Here is a 21,251-nt window from a genome sequence, read left to right as displayed (position 1 = left end):
AGCCTTGGATAAATACACCCCAAAGTAAAGCATTAGCTGGTATTTGTTTGTTATTTGCTGGCTGGAGGGATGAATGTGAAATGAATCTGCTGGCCCTGTCTTGCTTGTGTCCCCTCTCACGGGAGCAGCAGGGGCTGCCGAAACCCTGCTCTCCCATCTTCAAAAGTGTCCAAAGCCAGGCTGGGCAAGGCTTGGAGCAGGTGAAAGGTGTCCCTGTGGTCTGTAATGTCCCTTCCAACCCAATCCACTGGGGTTTTTTTGTCCGCCGATGCTGCACCAGCGTGCGGGTGGCCCGGGGAGCAGCTGCGAGTCCCAGGTGGCCCAGCCGTGCTGCCGGGCCAGGACAGGGCTCACCTAGGGCAAGGCTCCGCGGTGCCGCTCTGCGGGGATGCGGGAGCGAGACCCGCGCTCCGGCCGCACCGGGGCTGACGGCCCGGGGGCGAGCGCAGCTCGGGGGCGGCCGGTGGGGGCCGGGGGGCTCTGCCAGCTTTGAGGAGGAGGAGGAAGGGGCTCGGGCGGCGGGGGCCGCGGCCGCCCCCAGCCCTGCGCGGCGCGGGGGGGGCGGGCGCGGGCGGGAGCCCGGCCCACGGGCGGGAGCGGAGCGGGGCGGAGCGGGAGCGGCGCTGGGCACCTCAGCCGGGCTGGCAGCGGCGGCAGGAGCGCGGCACGCCGGGGCACCGCACCTCCGCAATTGCGCCGCAGCCCGGGGCCAGAGCTGCTCTGTATGGCATGTGGCTGGTAACTTTTCTCCTGCTGTACTCTTTGCCGAAAGGTACGTGGGGACCGCGGAGGGGGCGGCGGGGGGTCCCCGGCAGCGGGACCGGGCGGGCGGCACGGGCTGCGCCCTCCCCGAGGCTCTCGGTGCTCCGTTTCTCGCTCCCACATCTTTCCGTGCGCCCTTCCCGGCGTCCCGGGGCTCTCGGGGCGCCTTCCTGGGCTGTCGGTGCGCCCTGCCCGCGGTCCCGAGGGTCTCGATGAGCCCTGTTGGGATCTCGATACGCCTTCCCCGGGGTGCCCGGACGCTCGGTGCGCCCTCCCCGGCGTCCCGGGGCTCTTGGTGCGCCTTCCTGGGCTGTCGGTGCGCCCTCCCCGGGGTTCCGCGGCTGCCGGTGCCGCGCTCTGGCGGAGCGCTCGCCCCGGACGGCGCGGCACAGCGCGGGGCTCGGTGCGCGGGGCTCGGTGCGCGGAGCGGGGCCGCTCGGTGCCGGCGCATCCCGGAGCGGCTCCGCACCGCAGCCCCCGGAGCTGCTCGGGCAGGGACCCCGCACCGACGGGCGCAGCATCCTCCGGCGGGGCCGCGCCGGGACCGAGCGCTCCGCGTCCCCGGAGCGCTTCTCAGCCTGATCCCGCCAGCAGGCGAAAGGCAGCGATGCCTTAAAATTCGCATCCTTCCCCCTAGGAATGCTGTGTGAAGTGTAACCCAACGGCTTGACATCAATCAGATTATAGATAAATCATATATGTGGCGGGGGGGATGGGGAGAATCATGGAACAAGCGTGTCAAGGAGACACACGCTGGAAGATTACAGATTAATTTAAAGTTGGGCATTAAGTGGATGCTGCCCACATCCAGAGAGGTGATACTCTAACCGAGTCTCTGCTCTAGATGCAATTAAAGAGAGGCAGGAGCTGCGTGGAGCACAGGCACTTAAATCCCACTGCGTTTGTTACAACAATCGATCCATGTTACATAAAGGAATTGCCCATTTCCGGATCTGCGGGAATTTTTAATTATGTTTCTGTAATAAATTACCTCTTTGCCCACGACCCGACCTGCGGATGCGGTGCTGGAAGCGCCCACCTCTTGGAAAATTGTCTACTCGGAGGATGTAAAATGACATTTGCCCTAATTATCGTCTCTGACATTTGAGAACAGCAAGGGGGAAATTTTAGGAAATGAGGAAAGTGAAAGAAAGGGGACAGAGCTGCTTCCTTTCATGAGACCTCTCTTGCTGTCCATTACATTACCCCATTAGCTGAATGTTGATCCAATGAAAAATATTTACTGAGGTTTAATAGGGCACCCTGTCCAGTTGTGCGGTGATGATCAATTATTCCATCAATTATTAATTATGGAATAGCTGCTTTATTCGAGCTGGGGTGAAGCTGCTTTTGGGAGCTTTACCCAAAATCGCTATTGTGCTTCAGATCTGCTGAGCTGAACGTGCCAGCGTCTGCTTTGCTTACATTTGCATTTTTTACTGTGCTAAAAGGAAAAATAACAAACCTGGAAACAAATAACCGTCGAGGATGCCATGATTCCTTCCGACCCCCAATAGTCAAAATAATAAAGAGCTGCACTGGTTTATTGCTTTTTGCATCTTTTCAGCCCCAGCTTCTTGGAAAAGGGATCTCTTCCCACAGAGCTATCTCGTCGGAGAAGAGCAAATTAAAAGCCTCCATTAGCACAACTCCTCGTGGCCTCATTTTACATTTTATTTCTTAAAAAAAAAAAAAAAAATCTTCAGCATCGAACAGTCCTGGTGATGCAAAGTGTTAATGTGAAGCGGTTCCAGAGAGAGGACAGCAATACAATGGAAGTTTCATTAGAATAATAGGATAAAAAAAAGAATTGCTTAATGCATGATAAACCTTTCAGATACTTAATATTTCTGGGCATCGAAGCACATCCTTTTAACGTGCTCCTGCTGTAGAACAAGAGCTCAACTAGAAACTGAAAGCAGATAAACATTTGATCCAAGGAACCCCTGAAGTTTAGAAATCCCTTGATGGGCTGTAGCTGCTTATTTCTGCCCCTGGTTTATAAAATAAACAGAAATAGGTGGTTGGCAAGCGGAGAGTTGAGCAGTGAGATGGTCTGGCAGTGCGAGGGAGAGCAGCCAGGCAGAGGGGAGGCGAGTGGTGAGATGAGGAGCGGACTGGTCACAACTGAGAGGCTGGGAGCCAGGGAAGCGTCTCCCTGCGTGATGCTGCTGGATGGCTCTGCCGCCTGATTTATATTGGCATTATATTTACATGATGTTCCCGCGTTGGGCGCAGCGAACGGTGCAGCTCGCGGTTTCTAATCTCTCCCATCTCGGCCCCCCAGTGTGGCACAGCGCTCGTTTGTCTCTGAAATGAAACATGGAAACCTCATTAAATGCACGGAGGAGAAGCCTGCAGTGCTCAGCTCCTCTCGCCGTGCCCGGCGCTTGTTTATCCTGCCAAAATTTCCCAGCACCAGGAGCCACCATGGCGGCCAGCCCAGAGCCTTCACCTGCGCCTGGGCTGCTCCTGCCTTGGGATGGGGAGCGGAAAAAGGCAGCCCTGATGTCGCCGGGTGTTTGTCCTCTGCAGGAAGAGGCTGTGCCTGCTGCGAGGGGCGAGTGCCAGGGCTGTGCTGTGGAACAGTCCTTCCTGGAGCTGGGGGCTCGGGGCACGGCTCGGGGCAGCACCTCGGTGTTGGGGCGCTGGGATCTCTGCAGGTGTGGCCCCGTGCTGGGGGATGGATGGGCAGCACTCCATCCTTCTCTGGAGCAGCTGGCGAGCCGAGGGCAAGACCAGAGCTGGAAGTGTTTGTGGCAGGAATTGTGACATGGCAGCACGCGAGGCTGATGACATGGAGGCACCTCTCAGCCAGGCACGGCACGTCCCAGGTGCCACATCCATGGTGGGCACAAAGGAAGGCGCTCGGTGGCTGCAGTCGTGTCGATGCTGCTGTTCGGGGAGGATGTGCAGAGCGCTCCTCGCCTCTCACATCTCGGCTAGAGCCAGCTCTTGGTCTTTACATAACCGTGGGTTCGGGAGTCACCCTTCCCCTGCTCGTGGATCCCGCAGAAACATCCCCCAGCGCGCGCAGGCTGCGTGCCGCCGCCATCACCCGCCAGCAGAGCTCCACCAAACGTGGAGCAATTCCATTTCCAGTGCTCCTGCCTGCTCCCAGCTGTGCCTGGCAAGGGCTGCGGCGGCTCCTGGCCCTGGGAGGGGAGCGAGCACGGCTTGGAGGGGACGGGGAGCAGGTGAGGAGCTGGCAGAGCTTGCCCATGGGTGTCCTGCTGCCGGTGTTCTGCACGCTGGGAATCCTGCTCTCCACCTTGCAAACACCCAGTGGGTTGTGGTGCATCAGGAGCGTGGCCTGGCCATTGTGGAGGGAGCCCAAGGCCAGGCGTGGGTGGCCTCTGGTGTGTCCTCTTGCCCACCCCTTGTGCCCACTCGTGTGACCTCCCTTGGGACACAGGGCTGTCACTCTGGCTGGGTAATGTCACCAGATGTCCCTTGGGACCTCAGGCCTTGTGTTCAGCGTGGCCAAGGCATGGAGGTGGGCTCTGGGAGGGGAGGGAGAGGTCCCTGCCTGTGGCCCTGGGCTCGTTCCTCACCCCAGAGCTGAGGGGCTCGGGAGGTGGGGCAGGGCTGGGGGATGTCCACCCTGTTGGATGGTGTGGTGGGGCTGGTATCTCTCAGGAGCTGCCACAGGAGGTTCAGGAAGCAGGAATCCAGCCAGGGGAGCTTTTTTTTTCCCAGGCAAGGGTTACAGCCTCAGCCTGGGTGCTGTCGTAATCGCTGGAGGTGGTTCAGGCCTTAATTTCCATGCAGATGCATTAAGGAGCAGGAGCTTGGAGCACGTTTGAGCCGTGCCCTCACCCACAGAGGACCAGAGGCAGGTTCTCCTTGGCTCCCTCTTTGCTTTGTCAGCTCAGGAAGGGCCGTGGTGCTCGAGCCAGAGGGGCTGTGCCAGGGTGGGACTGGTGTGGGAGCCAAATTGCAGTGCCAGGGCAGGGAAGATGCTGTGGAAGGTACCTGCTGTGGCTGCTTCTGTGCCGAATGCCCCAGGCCCTGCTTGGCATTTCCTGACACGATTCCCACCCCTGAGATCTCTCCCTGAGGGGCACAGCATGCGGGAGTCACGGCTTTAACCCTTTGGGTTAAAGGACACGGTGGGGAGGTGACATCCCAGAGGATGTGCTGCTCTCCCAGGCACCTCTGTGCTCCCCTTGGAAGGGACCAGCCTCGGCCACTTCCCTCCTCATCCCTTCCATGGTGCCTGGAAGTGCCACTTCTGGCTCCACCAGCTCCAAGGTCACTCCCTCGGTTAGCACAGAGCTGGTGAGGGTGTCCTGGGGATGAGGGCTTGGAGGAAGCTCATTCCAGGGAAAGCTGGAGGCTGCTCCGGCATTCTGAACGTGCAGGCAGTGTGTGATGGAATTACTGTCCTCTCCTCAGCACAGAGGAAGGACCAGGACTTGCCACCTCCCTGCAATTCCCAGCCCGATGCGTGCCAAGCTTTGGTTCCCTTTCTCCTTGAGCAGGGCAGGTGTCAAACACCCTTAATGAGGATAATAAATGAGCAGGGAGGTGGCCATTAGCCTGCTGCTCTCCTCAGCATCCCTGCAGCCCGGCTCAGGGAAACCCTGGTGTCCCCTCCAGCCCCTTTGGGAGGGGTTTTTCCTGGGGGGAGCCCCAGCAGGTCCTCACCAGCCCTGGAGGAGGGCAGGGTGGGCACCTGGGAGCTCACACCACCAGGATCAGGAAGGGGGTCTCAGAAAAGCTGCTGCCAGTGGGGTGATGTGAGCCCCAGTCCCGTGCCTGCCCAGGGGATGGTGTGAACCCCCTTGAAACACCAAATCTTCAGCGTTTTCCCAGCTCTGTCAGGTTCCCACCCTGGTAAAGGACAGTGCTCAGCTCTAAGGGACTTGCTGGCCTTGGGTGGGCTCGGGGCTGGCTCTGTGCTGCCAGCACAGGTGATGGGCATGCAGGGAGAGCAGGAAAAGCCTCTTATCTCAGGAGGAAGAGCCCTGGCTGGCACAAAGCTGGTCCTTGTCTGAGACTGCTCCTAAATCTGCTTCTTAGAACAGGATGGGCTCTTCCCCGGGAGGTTTTGTGCTGCTGGGGAGGTGATGGCATTGCTGCACCTCTCCCAGAGATGGTGACAGATCCTGGGGACAGTTTGTGGCCCCTCTCTGGAGCAAGCAGAACAGCCCAGTGCTTTGCTTTGCTGTGTCACTGAAGGTGCTGGAGTTTGTGAAGTCCAGCCATCAAGACTAGTAAATATTCCGAAGGGATGATAGCAAAATGACTTGCTTCTCCCAGCTCGAATAGAGATATTAATATTTCAGCACCTCTAGGTTGTAATTTGCCACAATTTAGGAAGATTGAGCTCTGATAACTTAAAACACCTGCCTTTCAGAGCCAGCCCCAGTGTCCAGCCCTGTGCTGGGCTCGGTGCAGCTCCCAGCTGGAGCCAGGCTGGGCTCCAGGCTGCAATCCCAGCAGAAACTGTTCCAGCTCAGCTCCCCCAGCCTCCTCTTTTCAGGTTCATGGGAATTAATGCCCTCGATATGTAGGTTAGGGTCAGCACATCTGACCAGATGTGAGCAGTGATTTCTGGTTTAAAAATATTGCTGTGCTATTTCTAAATTTTTAATCTCTCCCAGTGATTTGGAGACAGTTTTATGAAACATGGAATTAGGATGGTGCTCAATGCTAAATGGTAAAGGAGATTATGAGGATTTAACTCTATACGTCTGTCACATAACTATTGCCAATCCCATAACCTCCATTTTCTATTAAAAATCCCTTTCCCCCTTTGACCTGAAAAAGCTTTATGGGTAATCTGAATTTCTGTGTTTATGAGGTATTTTTCCACTCCTCTCCCCAGCCCCTCACCCGTCCAGCTCTGAACCCTCCTGGTGCTGCTGAGGGTGAGGATGTTTCCCTGGCAAGCTCTGGCTGCTCCAGGAGCCTTCCCAAGCTGAGATGTGGGATCTGGGGCGAGATCCTGGATGGAGCACAGGGCACAGCCAGATGTCCTTGGTCCAAAGCCAGGCTCAAGGTGGCTTTTGCCGTGCCCTGGCTCCAGCCATCTTCTGCTCAGCTCGGGCTCAGCCACAAATAGCTCTGTGCTGCTCGTGCAGGCTTTGTTTCCCTTCCTCTGCCTGCAAATGTGCGGTTTTTTCCCTTTCATGTATTTGGGAGAAGCACCGCGCTGCTGGGATGAAGGGAAATGCTGATTCATGACGACAAACCAGCCTGGAGATGTCACAAAATTACATCTGCAGGGCCGAGCAGTGGCCCTGTGGCTCTGCAAAGGCTTGGCTGGAGCTTTGCTCTTCTGTCCGTCCAGGGAGGGGAAAAATAAATGGCTTTGTCTCCTTCCACCTGTGCGTGGACACAGGGAATTGGTGCATGGGAACACAAGGAGATGATTTGGTGACCTCTAAATTGGTTGTCTCGTGTGGTGGCACAGCTGGACCTCACGATCAGCTCATCCCTTCTGTGGCACAGAGGGCTCTGAGCAGGCAGGGGAGGAAACCTGGTCGTTTTGGGGATGATCCTGTGCAGTGCACACGGAGAGCAAGAGTCAGGTGCTGAAAGAGGCTCCAGGCTGTACATCCCGCTGGGACAAGGGTGGAGAGGACTCTGCTCTGAGCAGAGATGTCTCAGGGTGTCCCGTGCTGAGCAGGTTGAGGATGGTGTGGATGGGGCTGGTGGCACAGCTCCGAGCAGGACGGGCACCTGGCTGGAGAAGCTTGGCACGGCGCTGGAGCGGCCATGGCCACTCCGGAGCCGAGGCGTGCGGGTGAGGCTTTCCTTCTCCCCCCTGCTGCCATCCCCTCCTCCCCAAGTTAAGGAATCGAGGTCAGGGAGGGTCCCCCGTGGCTCCTTCTGAACGGGGCTGATCTGCTTATTGGCTCTGCGGCACCACGGGCGCGCGCTCAGCCGCTGCTATTAATACACCCGCCGAGGGCCCTTCCCAGATCCCTGTCCTTCCGCCCACTTGGAAAGAGTGCAGCTAAAAAAAGAAAGCGGATCTAAGTGACTGGGGGCCTCCTCATCCTTATTTATAGCCAGTTGCACTGGCTTGGGTTGGGAAGGGGGAGCTCGTGGCCCTGGAGGGACCTGGAGAGAGGGAGGCACCGCAGGAGTTGGGTGCAGAGGTCCATTCCCGGCTTCCCAAGAAGGGAGGTGTTGTTCTCCAGCAGTGAGAGCTGCTCCTGGCTGTGCAGGTGGTACAAGCTCTGCCTGGACTGTGCCCATGAACACACCTCATTTGGATGGTGCAGGGATGCCCAGGAGAAGCTCAGGCTGAGGGTGGGGTGGGTCTGTGCTCTGGGTGAGAGGAGCAGCTCTGATCGCGGTTTTCCAGCCCCCTCCTGGTTTGGAGGCAGTGGCAGGGTGGCAGGGCAGTGATGTGCACTGGGTGTTGGCACTGCTGTGCTGAGGGGTGCTGGATGGGGCTGGGGGACCACAGGAATGTCGGGGTTGGCAGGAGGAGCAGTGTTTGTGCTTGGCATGGTGTCCCCGGGGCTGTGGGTGCTCGGAGCCAGCCGGGCACCCCTGGGGAAGCCTCGGGGGCTGCCCGGGGTGTCCATCCTCGCCTGCACAGCCCCTGGCTGTCCTGCCGAGGTGCCTGTGATCCCTGATCCGTGCTGGCAGCAGGAGCGCTGGCCTGTGAAGGTGGCCTGTGTGCTTCCAGCCGTGCGCAGATGCTCCTGCGCTCCCCTGCTCCGCCGCACGCAGGGCTCGGGGGCTGTGCCGGGGGTCTCTGTGCCAGGGAGGGGTCTCTGTGTCAAGGGATCTCTGTGCCAGAGGTGTCTCTGTGCCATGGGGGTCTCTGTGCCAGGGAGGGGTCTCTGCGTCAAGGGATCTCTGTGCCAGGGGTGTCTCTGTGCCATGGGGGTCTCTGTGCCAGGGAGAGGTCTCTGTGTCAAGGGATCTCTGTGCCAGGGGATCTCTGTATCAGGGGGTCTCTGTGCCATGGAGGTCTCTGTGCCACGGGATCTCTGTATCAGGGGGTCTCTGTGTCAAGAGATCTCTCTGTCAGGGGGGTCTCTGTGCCAGGGGCTCTCTGTGCCATGGGGGTCTTTGTGCCAGGGAGGGATCTCTGTATCAGGGGGTCTCTGTGCCATGGAGGTCTCTGTGCCAGGGGGTCTCTGTGTCAAGGGATCTCTGTGCCAGGGGTGTCTCTGTGCCAGGGGTGTCTCTGTGCCATGAAGGTCTCTGTGCCAGGGGGTCTCTGTGTCAAGGGATCTCTGTATCAGGGGGTCTCTGTGCCATGAAGGTCTCTGTGCCAGGGGCTCTCTGTGCCGCCAGGACTGGCGATCCCTGCAGTGACCCCCCTGCCGTTGTGGCCTCTGCTTTGTCCACAGCACGCGCTGAAGATGTTGGAACCAGCCTCTACTTTGTGAACGACTCCCTGCAGCAGGTCACCTTCTCCAGCACAGTGGGGGTGGTGATCCCCTGCCCGGCAGCAGGGTCACCCAGCGCCGTCCTTCGGTGGTACCTGGCCACAGGTGACGACATCTACGATGTGCCCCACATCCGGCATGTCCATGCCAATGGGACTTTGCAGCTCTACCCCTTCTCGCCATCAGCCTTCAATAGCTTTATCCACGACAACGACTACTTCTGCACCGCAGAGAACTCGGCTGGCAAAATCAGGAGCCCGAACATCCGTGTTAAAGCAGGTAGGAGCTCCCTGGGACAGCTGGGTTTGCACGGGGGGCTGGAGCCTCCCTGCTCTGCTCCATGGGCTCCCAGAGCGCAGAACCAGGGCTGCTGCCTTGGGTTCTTGCAAGAGGATGGAGCAGGGAGAGGGGCAGAGCTTTGGGTGGGATGTGCAGCTTGGAGGTCCCCAGGTGCTGTGGCTGCAGCCTGGTGGCAGGAGAGTTCCTCTCCCCTTGAACAGGGATTGTCTCACCCAACTGCTTGCAGAGGCTTTTCCCAGCTGTGGGAGGGGCTGGGCCACATCTGTCCCTGCTGCTGGGGGCCCCCTCAGTGTCTCACTGCAGCACCCAGCCTCAGCTTGCCAAGGTTTATTAAGAACAAAAAAAAAAAAATTTAAAAAAAAAATAAAATAAAAAAAAAGGAAAAAGGAGGAATATGGCAAAGAGCTGATTCCAAAAGCCATTATAGTAAATTATTGACCAGGCTGAGGAGGGCTAATAGCCCAGGAATGGCTTCATTATGTTACCTATTAAAAGTGGGGCTAGCAGAGGGAACGTGACAGAAGTGACTACAGGGTTTTTTTATTTTAATACCTTGTACTGAGGAGTAAATTGGTATTAACCCCCTTCTGCAGAGTGAATTATTTACCAGCACTCTCAGGTTACCTATAAACCACAGCGTGGTGGAGGAGCAGATGGGGTGTAGTAAATGTGGAGCTGCTGCTCTCCCCGTGTGGGCTCTGCTGGGGTCCCAGAGCTGCCCTGGGATCACAGAGGGAATCCTGGCTCTCATCCCCCTCTCCATCCAGGGCTGAAGCACCCCTGCTGTTGGGCTGGGAGCTCAGCCTCCCTCTCTGTTTGCAGGAGATGTGGATGTCCAGTGGGGCCAGCAGGATGCCTCCAGCTCCTGGAGCTGCTCTGCCTTTCTGGCAGTGGAAATGGTTGTGGAACCACAATTCCCCAGCTGCTGCTCCCTCCTGGCCATCCCACATCCCAGTCACTCTCCAGTGCTTTCTAATGGCAGTGCAGCACAGAGAGCCAATTACAGCTGGAGAAAGCAAGCAATTAAATCAAATGCGGTGGAAACTGAAAATATGAGGGGGAAAAAAAATCTCTGGAAGTCTTGGGAAAGCTGTTGATGAGCAGATGAAGCAAATTTCTCCAGCCAGGGGAGAGGTTTGAGTGCTGTTTGTGGCTGTGTGTTGCCCTCCTGGAGGTGATTCCTGCTGGCAGGGAAAGCCTGGAGCCCTGGCCGTGGGGCTGGCACAGGTCAGGGATGCAGTGGGGCTGTGCCCAGCTGGGGTGCTCGTGGTGGCAGGCAGCACTCAGGATGCTCCTCGTGGTCCCTGCTGGCCTTTAAAGCCTGTGAATAAACCTCAGCTCCAGGTGATTAAGGAAGCTTTTGCTGGTTAATCTGCTTTGGCTCTGCAGCCCCTTTCCGTGGCAGCTTCTCCCCGTGCCCTCGTGGCACATCTCTGAGCAGGGAGCCCTGAAATCCCAGGAAAATGGGGTGGAAATGCTGTCACCCTCCCGCTGCAGGCTTGGCTGTGCCAGGTGTGGGATGCAATGCCCACAGGGACCTCCCACTCCGGGAAAACACCTTCCTTCTGGGGCTGCTGAGGGCTCTGGTGAGCAGCTCCTGCTCTGGCCAGTCGTTAGATGACAAAGTGAACGTGTGTTTGTCATGATGGCAATCGTGTCCTACAGGGCACAATTATTGTCACAGTAAGGAGGGAGCTGCCCTCAAATGCATTTTGTACTTGAATTTCAGGAGTTTGTGGTGTCTTTGCTGCTGGGGTTGGTGACATCTCTTTGTCTTGCTGGAGAGGCTGAGGAGGGTCCAGCTCACCCAGCAGGTGCTCCTGGAGCATTTCTGCTGGTCCAGAGAGCAGCACAGAGCTGTCAAAGGAATGTGCATCTCCCTGAGAAATAGGGCACATGCTGGGAACATGTGGCACAGCTCGGAAAATTGTCACCTGCTTCCCTTAAACATTCCTGCAGTGGCTTTAGGAGGGTCCCAGGCTCTGTGGATGCGTTTTCAGCATCCAGAGGTGAAATGCACATTACAGCTAGGAAATGTCATTGAGTCTGGCAAGCTCAGGTGACCCTGGCAGGTGCCAGCAGCAGGACCTGGGCCAGGTGTCCCCCTGTCCCCAGCCCCAGCAGAGAATCCCTCCCTTCCCCAGGAAGGTGTTTGGGATGGAAGCAGCGTGTGGCTGGGTGGGTTGGTTTGTTTGGGAAACGTGGGATTCTAGCAAAAGGAAGTGTGCTTTCCTCCTGCACTGTCATGCTACCAGCCATCTGCTTCCCTCCACAGTTTTCAGGGAACCGTACACCGTTCGGGTGGAGGACCAAAGGTCGATGCGTGGAAACGTGGCTGTTTTCAAGTGCCTCATCCCCTCTTCAGTGCAGGAATATGTTAGTGTTGTATCCTGGGAGAAAGACACCGTTTCTATCATCCCAGGTAAGAGAGGAGCACCGGTTCTCTTGGAAATCTGACCTGCTTTGCCATGTGTGACATTTGCTGTCGTGGAGGATCTGGTTTTTTGGCTTGTTGTTTGCACTTGTGCTGCCCAGCAAAGGACTTTGTTGGTGATTTTGCAGCTCCAGGCTGGGAATTGCTGCTGGTGTGAGCAGAGGTGTGGTGTCCAGGCTCTCCTGGGTGCTCTGGCCGTGAGTCCCTCAGGTGAGGGATGCTCAGTGTAATTTTGGCAGCACTTGTGCCTTGTCCTGGTTTCTGCAGGATGTGTTGGGTACCTGGCACTGGTGTTTGGACAACAGGGACAGCACCTGCCTGTGTCTGACTCCTGCAGTCAGGGCTGGGGTTTGTCTTGTCAGGACGATGCTCCAGTCAAAACTCCACCTTTTCTTGTGGATTTTCACAACTGATTCGACCACAGGGAGAGGAACTTGGTAAAAATGCCATCATCTCCCTTCTCCCTGTGGTGGAACCTGCTTGGCCTGCCTGTCCCACGTCCCTGCCTCGTAGCCTGGGCTGTGTCCCACTCAGAGCTGAGTTCCATGTGTGGGGAAGGGGCTGTGGGAGGGACAGCATCACTCACTCAACTCTGCAGGTCCAGGTGGTTTTCCCCAGGTGTTTCCCTGTGATTTTTTGGCCGGGGTTCCTGCCTGGCTGGGGCAGTTCTGGGCACAGCGTGGGGCCAGCTCCGTGTCCCCGTGTTCGGGGGTGACCTCGTGGCTCCCATTATTGATGGCAGCGCTGGCTGCCCAGCACTGTGTGTGTAAGCTGCTAGTAAAGCAATCAATAACTGCTTCCCCCGGGGGATCCAGAGGGAATTAAAGGATTTTGCCCAAAGTGAGCGCTCTGCACTTGATATTTGCTCACCAGGTCAGAAAATCCCGGTGCTCTCCCACATCTCAGCGCTGCCGTGGGGAGCACAGGGCACTGAGAGCAGGGCTGGGACTGGCAGGAGGAGCTGGAGGGGCAAAGTGCTTCGCCTGGAGGGGCTGCCCTGCTCTCCTGGGGGCTGTGGTGGCTCCTGCTGGTGGGCTGTGCCCCCTGAGTGCAGCCAAGGTGCTGAGGTACCTGTGCTGGTGGTGCCTGGCAGGGGACAGACTGGCACCGTGCCCTTGCCAGCCTTGCTGTGGGTGTGGAACACGAGGTGGAGTTCTGAGTGGTGGGTGGGAAGGAGGAGCTGGTGGTGCCCTGGAGCACTGAGGGGCTCGGGTGGGGCTTTGGTGCATTTTGGGCAATGCAGGCTGTGGGCTGTCCCGGGTGGGACACGAGGTCCATCAGGACAACACGAGCTGCTGTTTCCTCTGTGGTTTGGGAATCCTTTGCTCTGGGATTCGGGAGGATGGAGCCCGTGTGGCCAGCGGGCTCAGCAGCGGGTTTGCCAACTGAGCATCCCTGCACTCGCGTGATCTTAACCAGACTTGTTCCCAAGTTTGCTGTGGCAGTGGATTTTTTAATATGATGATTTAATTAGGGTGGAACGATTTTAACATTCTAAAGCAATAATTACCCTAAAGACAGAACATATAAATTGTGTTACAGTGCAGAGTCAACACAAGCAAACATGTTTTGCCGTTGGATTACAAATATAGTATCTGCCTGAAGCTTATTTTTTTTTGTTGCTGGTGTGTTAGAGCTAAAACTGGCTTTGCTGTTACCAAAAATATGTTTTTTCCTGACCTCTGCTGAACCTCTGCGTCTGCCCTGATTCTGAGTGAGGAGGATGAGGGGAGGGGATGGGGTGGAGGTGAGGAGGGCTGGATGTGGTGCTGGGGCTCCTGTTGGTCCCAGTGCTGGGTTCTGCACAGTGAGACCCTGCAGTGCAGGAGGGCAGGGCTCCACCTGAGCTCAGCTCACAGCTGTGCTGCTCTCTCCTGACTCCAGCCTGCCAAACCTGCTGCTTTTCCCAAAACTTTGCTCTAGTGCTCCCTGTGGAAGGCTGGGCATCTTCCCGGCTCAGGAGGAGCAGTCCTGATGTGCAGAGCAGGGAAAATCTCCATCCAGATTTCTTGGTGGCACAAAGCTCTTTTAAAGTGGCTGTTGTCATAGTAAATGTCTTTTCCCCAAGCAAACCAAAATACCTGCAGCTGAGAAATAGGGGCAGTGAGTGTTTCCTCTGGGGCTGTCCTTGTGAGCTCGACCTTGTGTGGCTGGGGGGAACCTTTTGTGAGTTTTCTCCGGTTCTGGGAAGAAATTCTGCTCTGGCACAGGCTGTCCAGAGAAGTTTTGGCTGCCCCATCCCTGGCGGGAACCAAGGCCAGCTTGGACAGGGGAGTGACCTGGGACATTGGAAGGTGTCCCTGCCATGGCAGGAGGAAAAACAAGGTGGACTTTAAGGTCTCTTCCAAGACAAATGGTTCTTTAATTCTATGATTGAATCACCTTTATTATTGTTTTTTTAATTAATTGGGATTACGGGGCTCCCAACCTCTCATTTTTTTTCAGCCAAACCTTGTTGCTCTTTTGGTGGGTGCAGAGCCCTGCTGGTGCCTGGCTGTGAGAGCCCAGCTGGAGAGATGCTGCCTCCCTCCTCCTGCTGTGGGTGACGAGTTGTGCTGTTTGGTTAACTTGGCAACACCGTAACCTACCCCCAAATCAAAGATAAACTCTTTATGGCAGGTTATCCCGCACGTAAATCATCATTAGCGCAGCTCATTTTTGTTTAGTGCCCACCTGACTGTGCTGCTGTGTGTTTAGAGAAGTCAAGGGTTGCAGAGAAATTACAGGGTTTTCAAAAACCCATTTGCCTTGCTGGTGCTCACATCAGAATCAATCTTGCCTCGTGTTCCAGCCTTGCCAGAGCCACCCCCAGTGCCAGGGACAACCACACCTCAAAATCAGCTGCTCCTGCTGCACCTTGGTGTGTGTTTGAGGTGCTGGATGGAGCAGAGAATTTTACACACCTTTCGCCCCTTTTCCATGGAATGAGAGTGAGAAAATCCTGCTGCAAGATGCTTTAAGGACTCAGCGTTGTAAACAGCTTTTCTTTCGTTACTTTATGATTATTTCGTGTGGCAGTGTGGAGCCCAGGTGTGTGGGCACTCCTGGGGTGCCTGTCCAGAAACAACACGGGGAGCTGTGTGACACCACAAAGAGGGGTTTGAGCAATGTCAGCCCTCCTCGGCTGCTGCAAGGTGTTCATCTGGGCACTGCTTGGCTTTGGCAGCCCTCTGAGCTCACAGGTGCCTGTGGGCTCACACCCAAACCATCCCCCAGCTGGCTCAGGCATGGCACTGTGTCCAGCTCTGCCTTGCTGGGCACAAATGCCACCTGTCCAGGCTGTGCCAGTGGGGAAAACAGCACAGTGAGGGCAGTGGGATTTGGAGGCAGTGAGCATTGCCAGCCTGGCAAACCCAGAGCTGAGCTGCTATTTGCTGCTTCAGTGCTGTGTACTTGATAGGTTGTGTTGGAAAAAATCTAAATAGAGCACTTGTCAAGGTACCAGCGTTTCTAAGGGTGCTGCCTTTGTCACCAGCCTAATACAAATCCTCTGAGGGCTGTGCAGATGAGGATGTACTTAGTCACTGGTTATCCACAAAGCCTTTTCTCTGGAAAGCAAAACGTAAAGCTTGCCAGAAGGAAGGAGCTGGAAAAAAAAAAATTGAGCTGTGTGAAGTTTTAGAGGTGTTTTTGAGTGTGTTGTGGGCTGAGCCTTTTAGGAGTTTCCAAAATATCTCTGCCTGAGTTAATCTGTTTGTGGTGCTGCAGCTGTGAGCTTCACTTGACCCGTGTGGCTGTTTCTGTCCCATCCTCAGCTGTCCCCAAGGCTGGTTCTGGGGTCATTAAACTCCCTCACAGCTCTTTAGTGGTGTGGGCAGTGAAAGGGCAGCAGCTTCATCGTGGCTCCGTGTGGTCAATCCCCAAAAAAAACGCTCGCTGTCCACTGCTACATATTTTTTTCTCTGAAATTGCAGATTTGAGCTGCACACAAATCCCACTGTAATCCATCCCAGGACGTGGTGAGTCCAGGGATGAGACTGGGATTTCTGGGATATTCTGGGATTTCTGGGATTTCTGGGATTTCTGGGCAGAGCAATCCCCTCTGGACGTGCCAAGGGGCACGGGGGGGATGATCCAGGGGGCAGAAGAGCCAGGACCTGGATAATTCAGCATTGTCCTTGTGTCAATGGGCTCATTCTGGGGACATCAGGCTCCTGCTCCTGGGGAAAAGCTGGGACAGAATAAAAACATGGTCATCCCTTGTTTGTGTGCTTGCCCTCGTGGTGAGGTTTGGGGCAGAGAGGACTCGCTGAATGTTGGTGTTTAGGGTTGGTTTGGCAGAATTTGGGATGGAAGCTGTGAGTGGGAGCGTGCCAGGCATGAGGACACCCTGCTGCCCTGCTGTCCTGCTGTCCCTGAGAGGAGGGACCCGGTGGGTGCAGGGAGAAACCCCCACGGAGCTGAGAGGGAGCACTGGGCACCAGGCTTGGCCTTTTCACTTGGGTTTTGTCACTTTGTGCCGGGCCGGGCAGGGCCCTGATGTGACAGCAGTGTCCTGTCCTTCCCTGGCTGCAGGTCCCACAGAACCTTTTCCCCTGTCGGCCCCGAGATCTCCAAAGGTGTCCCAGCTTCTCCCCCACCCCTTGCCACCCTCTCTGGCTGCGACATGTGCCCAGACCTGTTACAGAGGGAAGTAGCTCCAGGCGTTATTCTCACCAAGTGGGGTGAGATTCTGTCTGAAATCATTTCATCCTTCCCCAGAGACTTGGCGTGAATTTTATCTAATCGCCATGGCAACAGATAAAAAAAGGTGTGAGCACATCTCCTTTTGCTGTGATAATTCAGATTTATATATTCAGATCAGATTGGAGTTAGAGATTTTAAAAGGAGCAGATGCAGCAGAAGGTGTGACTGCAAATAATGTGGCGAGAACGTTTGATGATCCTGCCCTTTAAGAGGGGAGAGCGCTTTCCCGCAGGTTTTTTTGGAATATAATTATTCCATCAAATCCACTTTAACAAGGACTCATTATAGCCCTGATAATGCAGAGTCACGTTGGAGACAATCTCCACACGCATGCACACACGGCACACGCAGCGACCACAACAAGTAAACAGCAGCCTGTCAGCAGCCAGAGCCAAGGTGGCCACCCTGTCCCCCTGTCACCTCCTGGTGCCCCAGTTCCACGGGCTCCCCGCCTTCCCCAGCCCTGCAGCAGCACCCCAGTGGGGATTTGGTGACACTGAGCTCGGGCTGTCCCAAACCAAAGCTGTTGGCAGATTTGGCTGTGCTGTGGCAGCGACTGCAGGAAAGGGAAGCTTTGGCTGAGAGCGGAGAAAGGGATCACAGAATCACGGGGTGGTTTGGGCTAGAGGTGACCTCGGGCCATCTCATCCCACCCCTGCCATGTCAGGGACACCTTCCACTATCCCAGGTGGCTCCAAGCCCATCCTGGGCACTGCCAGGGATCCAGGGGCAGCCACAGCTGCTCTGGGCACCCTGTGCCATCCTTAGTGCCCCTCCAGCCACCCTGAGGAGCACAGGGAAGGGATGAATGGTGAGCAGAGAGGGTGGGATGGATGCCTGAGAGTCTGGAGATCCCACAGGAGGCAGGGGGGCTGTAAATCTCTTCCTGGAGTGCAGAGAGCAGGAGGAGGAAGAGATCAGCTGGAGGAGATGCTCTCCCGAGTCCCAGGGTGACCCTGCATCCTTCCACTCACGCTGAATGGCACGCTGAGGTTTTTCAGGCAATTCCCAGGAAGTTGGGGACAAGAAGGAATTCTGGAGCACCCCACTGGTGGCAGGGGGAGAAGGGGAGGGATGTGGGCAGGAGGGGGTTGGGGCTGATGAGCCTCAGAGGTGTCTGGGCTTCCCTGGAGTCACTCAGGGACTCTCGGAACGTGCACTGCACATCCCTGTGAGAGGATTCTGTGCTCTGCACCAGCCCCCAGAGAAGGTTGCTGGGCGCAGCTCACAGTGGAGCTGAGCTCTGTAATGAAACCTGGTGCCTCACGTGCCTCATGCACCTTGCTGAGCCCAGCACCCTCCTGCCTGTCCCCAGAACAGAGCCTGGACCATCCAGGTCCCTGCTGAATCCCAAGGGCCGTGCTCTTGTCTCCCTGGGCACAGGGCACTTGCTGAATTCTAAAGCTTTTGTGCATTTTAAAGACCTTCCTGCTGGTGGAGAGCTGAAATCCTTTGGGGTGGGAGTTCCTGTAAGGCACTGAGCAGCCCAAGCTGAGGCTGTGATCAGCACTGGGCAGGACAATGTGGGTGCTGGGCACAGGGGTCTGGGGGGTTCTCTATGGGGTACAACCCCCGATCAGCCATGGCCACCTCACCTGAGGGGGTCTTGGGAGTGACCCCTGAGCACTCTGCAGGCTGCTACCAGCCTGATGGGCTTGGAATGCTCCAAAATCCACCTGAAAATCCCAGAACAAAAACATGGAATATCCTGAGATGGAAGGGGCCCACTGAGATGCAGCTCGTTGCCCTGCACAGGACATTACTGAGAATCATCCCAGCAAAATGCCAGAGCCAGCTCTGAGGGATGGGTTTGCTGGTTCTCCACCCAGCCCCAATCTTTGTCCTGTTATACCTCTGCTGAAATGTCATCTGTGAGAGAGGAGCCGCTGCTGGCTCCTGTCCTGCTGCCCCGGCTCTCCCCCGGGAGCCCAGCCTGCCCGGGCAGTCATTGCTACAGCAAAGCCAAGTGGTGTGAGAGCTGAGCAGGTCAAACCTCTTCCCAAACCACAGAACCGTGTTTGTGTGAGCCGGAGCCTCCTGCCCCGGGGGCTGCGAGGGACAGGAGCCGCAGCAGAGCTGGAGTCACCTCACCTGGTGGTGGGCAGCTCATCCCGGGGTCTGGGGGCTCCTGGGCAGGGTGGGGGCGGTGTGGGTGCGAATCGTGCTCCCCCTCCTCCCCGTGCAGCCGCGCACATCCCCAGATGCAGAGACAATCACGGTCATTATTCCTGCCATGGTGACAGTGACAGTGGCAGAGATGCCAGCTTCCTCACACAGACGGCTTTATTTCATCTCCTCTGTTTTTCAAAGCCTCTTTCATTTTGTATGAGGAGACAGATGTGAAGGGCTGCAGGCTGATAAATTCTGCTGTCTTATGAAAAGAGAGGGTGGGTTTTTGTTGTGGTTGCTGCTCTTCCTCCTTCCCTCCCTCCCTCCCCAGCTCCCTCCCAGTCATCTCTTGCTGTCGAGGGTGCTCCCTGCTCTGGGCACGGGACACTCTCTGGGGCAGGCAGGGCTGAGTCCCCAGGGCTGGTTTTTTGGGAGTTGTGGTGATGGAAAAAAGAGAGCCCCTGGTCGGAAGGAAAGCAGCCCAGCGGTGCAGGTGCCTCCCAAAACACCCCACCCATCAGGGAGGAGCTGGTCCTGGCTGTGGAGCCAGGGGTAGAGCCCAAATCCTCGTCCTTCATGCGGCAGCAGTGTGTTGTGAGGTCAGGGATGGGCTGCTGTGGTCTGTGCAGCGAGGGGCAGCTGTGGCATGGGGAGGAAGCAGTCGGGGCTCCTTTGTGGGGCTGGTGGAAGTCCCTGCTCTGCTCCTCTGCCTCCCTTCTCGCAGCAGTGTGGCTCCAGTGGCCACTGGAACGTGCCCTGAGTGGCACCAGGGGTCCCAGTGCAGGCCCCCTTCCCCCCCTCCTGCTCTGCTGACGATAGTTCAAGTTTAAAAATAAATTGCTCCATCTTTAATTGCGGTTTAAATAACTGCTTCATTTTTATTTAAATGTGGCTCTGCAAGGCTTGGAGAACAATTAGGAGAAAATACAGGGCATTGCTCTGGTGCATGTGTTCAAGCATATAATTAATTTTTTTTATTATACTGATGTTTGCCGAATCTGGAAAAAGATCTTATTGTTCCTCTTGATTCAGTCACGCAGAGGATCTACAAATACACCAGCCATTTCAGGACTCCATTTCATCAGCCCTGGAGCCCTGGAGCTGACACGCTCAGGGGAGGCTCCTTGGCTCCCTGGCCCTTGGGGTGACTCCAGTGGGGTCTGCAGCCCCAAGGAGGGGTGGGCAGCTCTGGGTCTGGTGTCTGCAGGGCCTGTCCAGTGCCAGGATGTGCCCTCAGCCCCTTCCTGAAGGATTTTGGTGCTGCCTCACTGCCCATCCCAGGGGCTCGCTGGGTGAGGGTTTGTGCTTTTTGTCAATGAGTGATGTTCACTCCAACCCGTGGCTGGGGATGTGGAGTGCACCCTCTGCGAGGCTCAGCCTGACCCAGGCCCCTCTGCGGGTGGAGCTGGCCATTCAGGACTGTAAATCTCATTCAGAGTCAACAGGGATTAGGTTCCCAAGTGCCCGACATTGCTAAAGTGCTTCTCCAAGTGCTGGGAGGAAGCTGCATGCGATCTGGCGGGCTCTAAGCTTATCAGTCAAAGGTGCTTTGCTCGGTGACAGAAGCCACTTGTGGTAAACAAGCTGCTGGCCCTTTGGACCCCTGACAATCTTTTAACCATTTATTAAAGCGGCTAGGAGCTCTTCTTGGAAATGAAATCTTAATAGCGAGCGTGGCAGAGATTTTTCACAGATGGCAGCACTGCCAAAAGCAGGCATTCAAGAAAACATTCATCAAAAACATTCATTTCTTTCAAAAAGAAATTGACGTTTATAGCGTAGACAAATTTGGGACTCATTTGCTTTGCCTTTCAGTTTCGGGATTTTTAGAGGTCACGTTTTTCTGCACCTTCGAGGGTTAGAAACTGGTGTTATTTTTAACTGGAAACTGAGATTCTCGTGTAACATGTCACCAGGAAATGGGGCATGTGGAGAGGCTGGGGTATGGCAGGACATGTACAGCGCTGGGGGATCAAATTGTGGAATATTCTGATTTGGAAGGGACCCACGAGGACCATCAAAGTCATGCACAGACACTCCAACAATCCCACCCTGTGCCTGGGAGCGTTGTCCAAATGCCCCTGGAGCTCTGGCAGCCTTGGGGCTGTGACCACCCTCCCCTGGCTGTGCTCCAGGGGCTCCAGGCTCTGCCCTGACTCCTGGTCTCTGGTTTTTATGGGGTGGGATGCTGCCCTGCTGGCTCCCCAGTGATGGAGAGGATGGCAGGGCCCGGTGGGAGCTTCCACATGCCCCGGAGAGCATCTCTGGACCCCACCCCACCCTCACCCTTGGCGAGGCCGGGAAGGACGGGTGTGCCCTCCCTCCGTAAAAAGCCAGAAATTCCCCTAAGAGGGAGCAATTCATTCGCAGCTCATCTCCATTTCATCTGAAGGCTGCACCACGCTGGGTTTCAGCCTTGTTATGTTTTCTCTTGAGCAATACCTTTTATTTCTGCAGTGTTTAATATTCCTTTCCAGAGCCTCCGTTGCCTGTTCTGGGTCTTTCCACTGAAAGCAGCTTTAAAACTATAATTTTTCGTGGCTGAGCATGTCACAACCAGCTGGGTCCTCTTTGCTTGAGTGCTGTCGCCCCTCCCC

General features: G+C 56.2%; 1 protein-coding gene across 1 annotated transcript in view; it reads left to right on the top strand.

The window, feature by feature from the left end:
- The first annotated feature begins 726 nt into the window (after positions 1-726).
- DSCAML1 (DS cell adhesion molecule like 1) overlaps positions 727-21,251 on the top strand; it is a 94,725-nt gene continuing 74,200 nt past the window's right edge. The window contains exons 1-3 of the mRNA XM_056509612.1: positions 727-772; positions 9,087-9,404; positions 11,701-11,847. Of these exons, the coding sequence (XP_056365587.1) occupies positions 730-772; positions 9,087-9,404; positions 11,701-11,847 (508 nt within the window). The 5' untranslated portion in view covers positions 727-729. The remainder of the gene's footprint in view (positions 773-9,086; positions 9,405-11,700; positions 11,848-21,251) is intronic.

This window comes from Oenanthe melanoleuca, chromosome 24 (assembly GCF_029582105.1).
Source record: "Oenanthe melanoleuca isolate GR-GAL-2019-014 chromosome 24, OMel1.0, whole genome shotgun sequence".
Classification (NCBI taxonomy): Eukaryota; Metazoa; Chordata; class Aves; order Passeriformes; family Muscicapidae; genus Oenanthe; species Oenanthe melanoleuca.
This window is presented reverse-complemented; position numbering and strand designations above follow the sequence as displayed.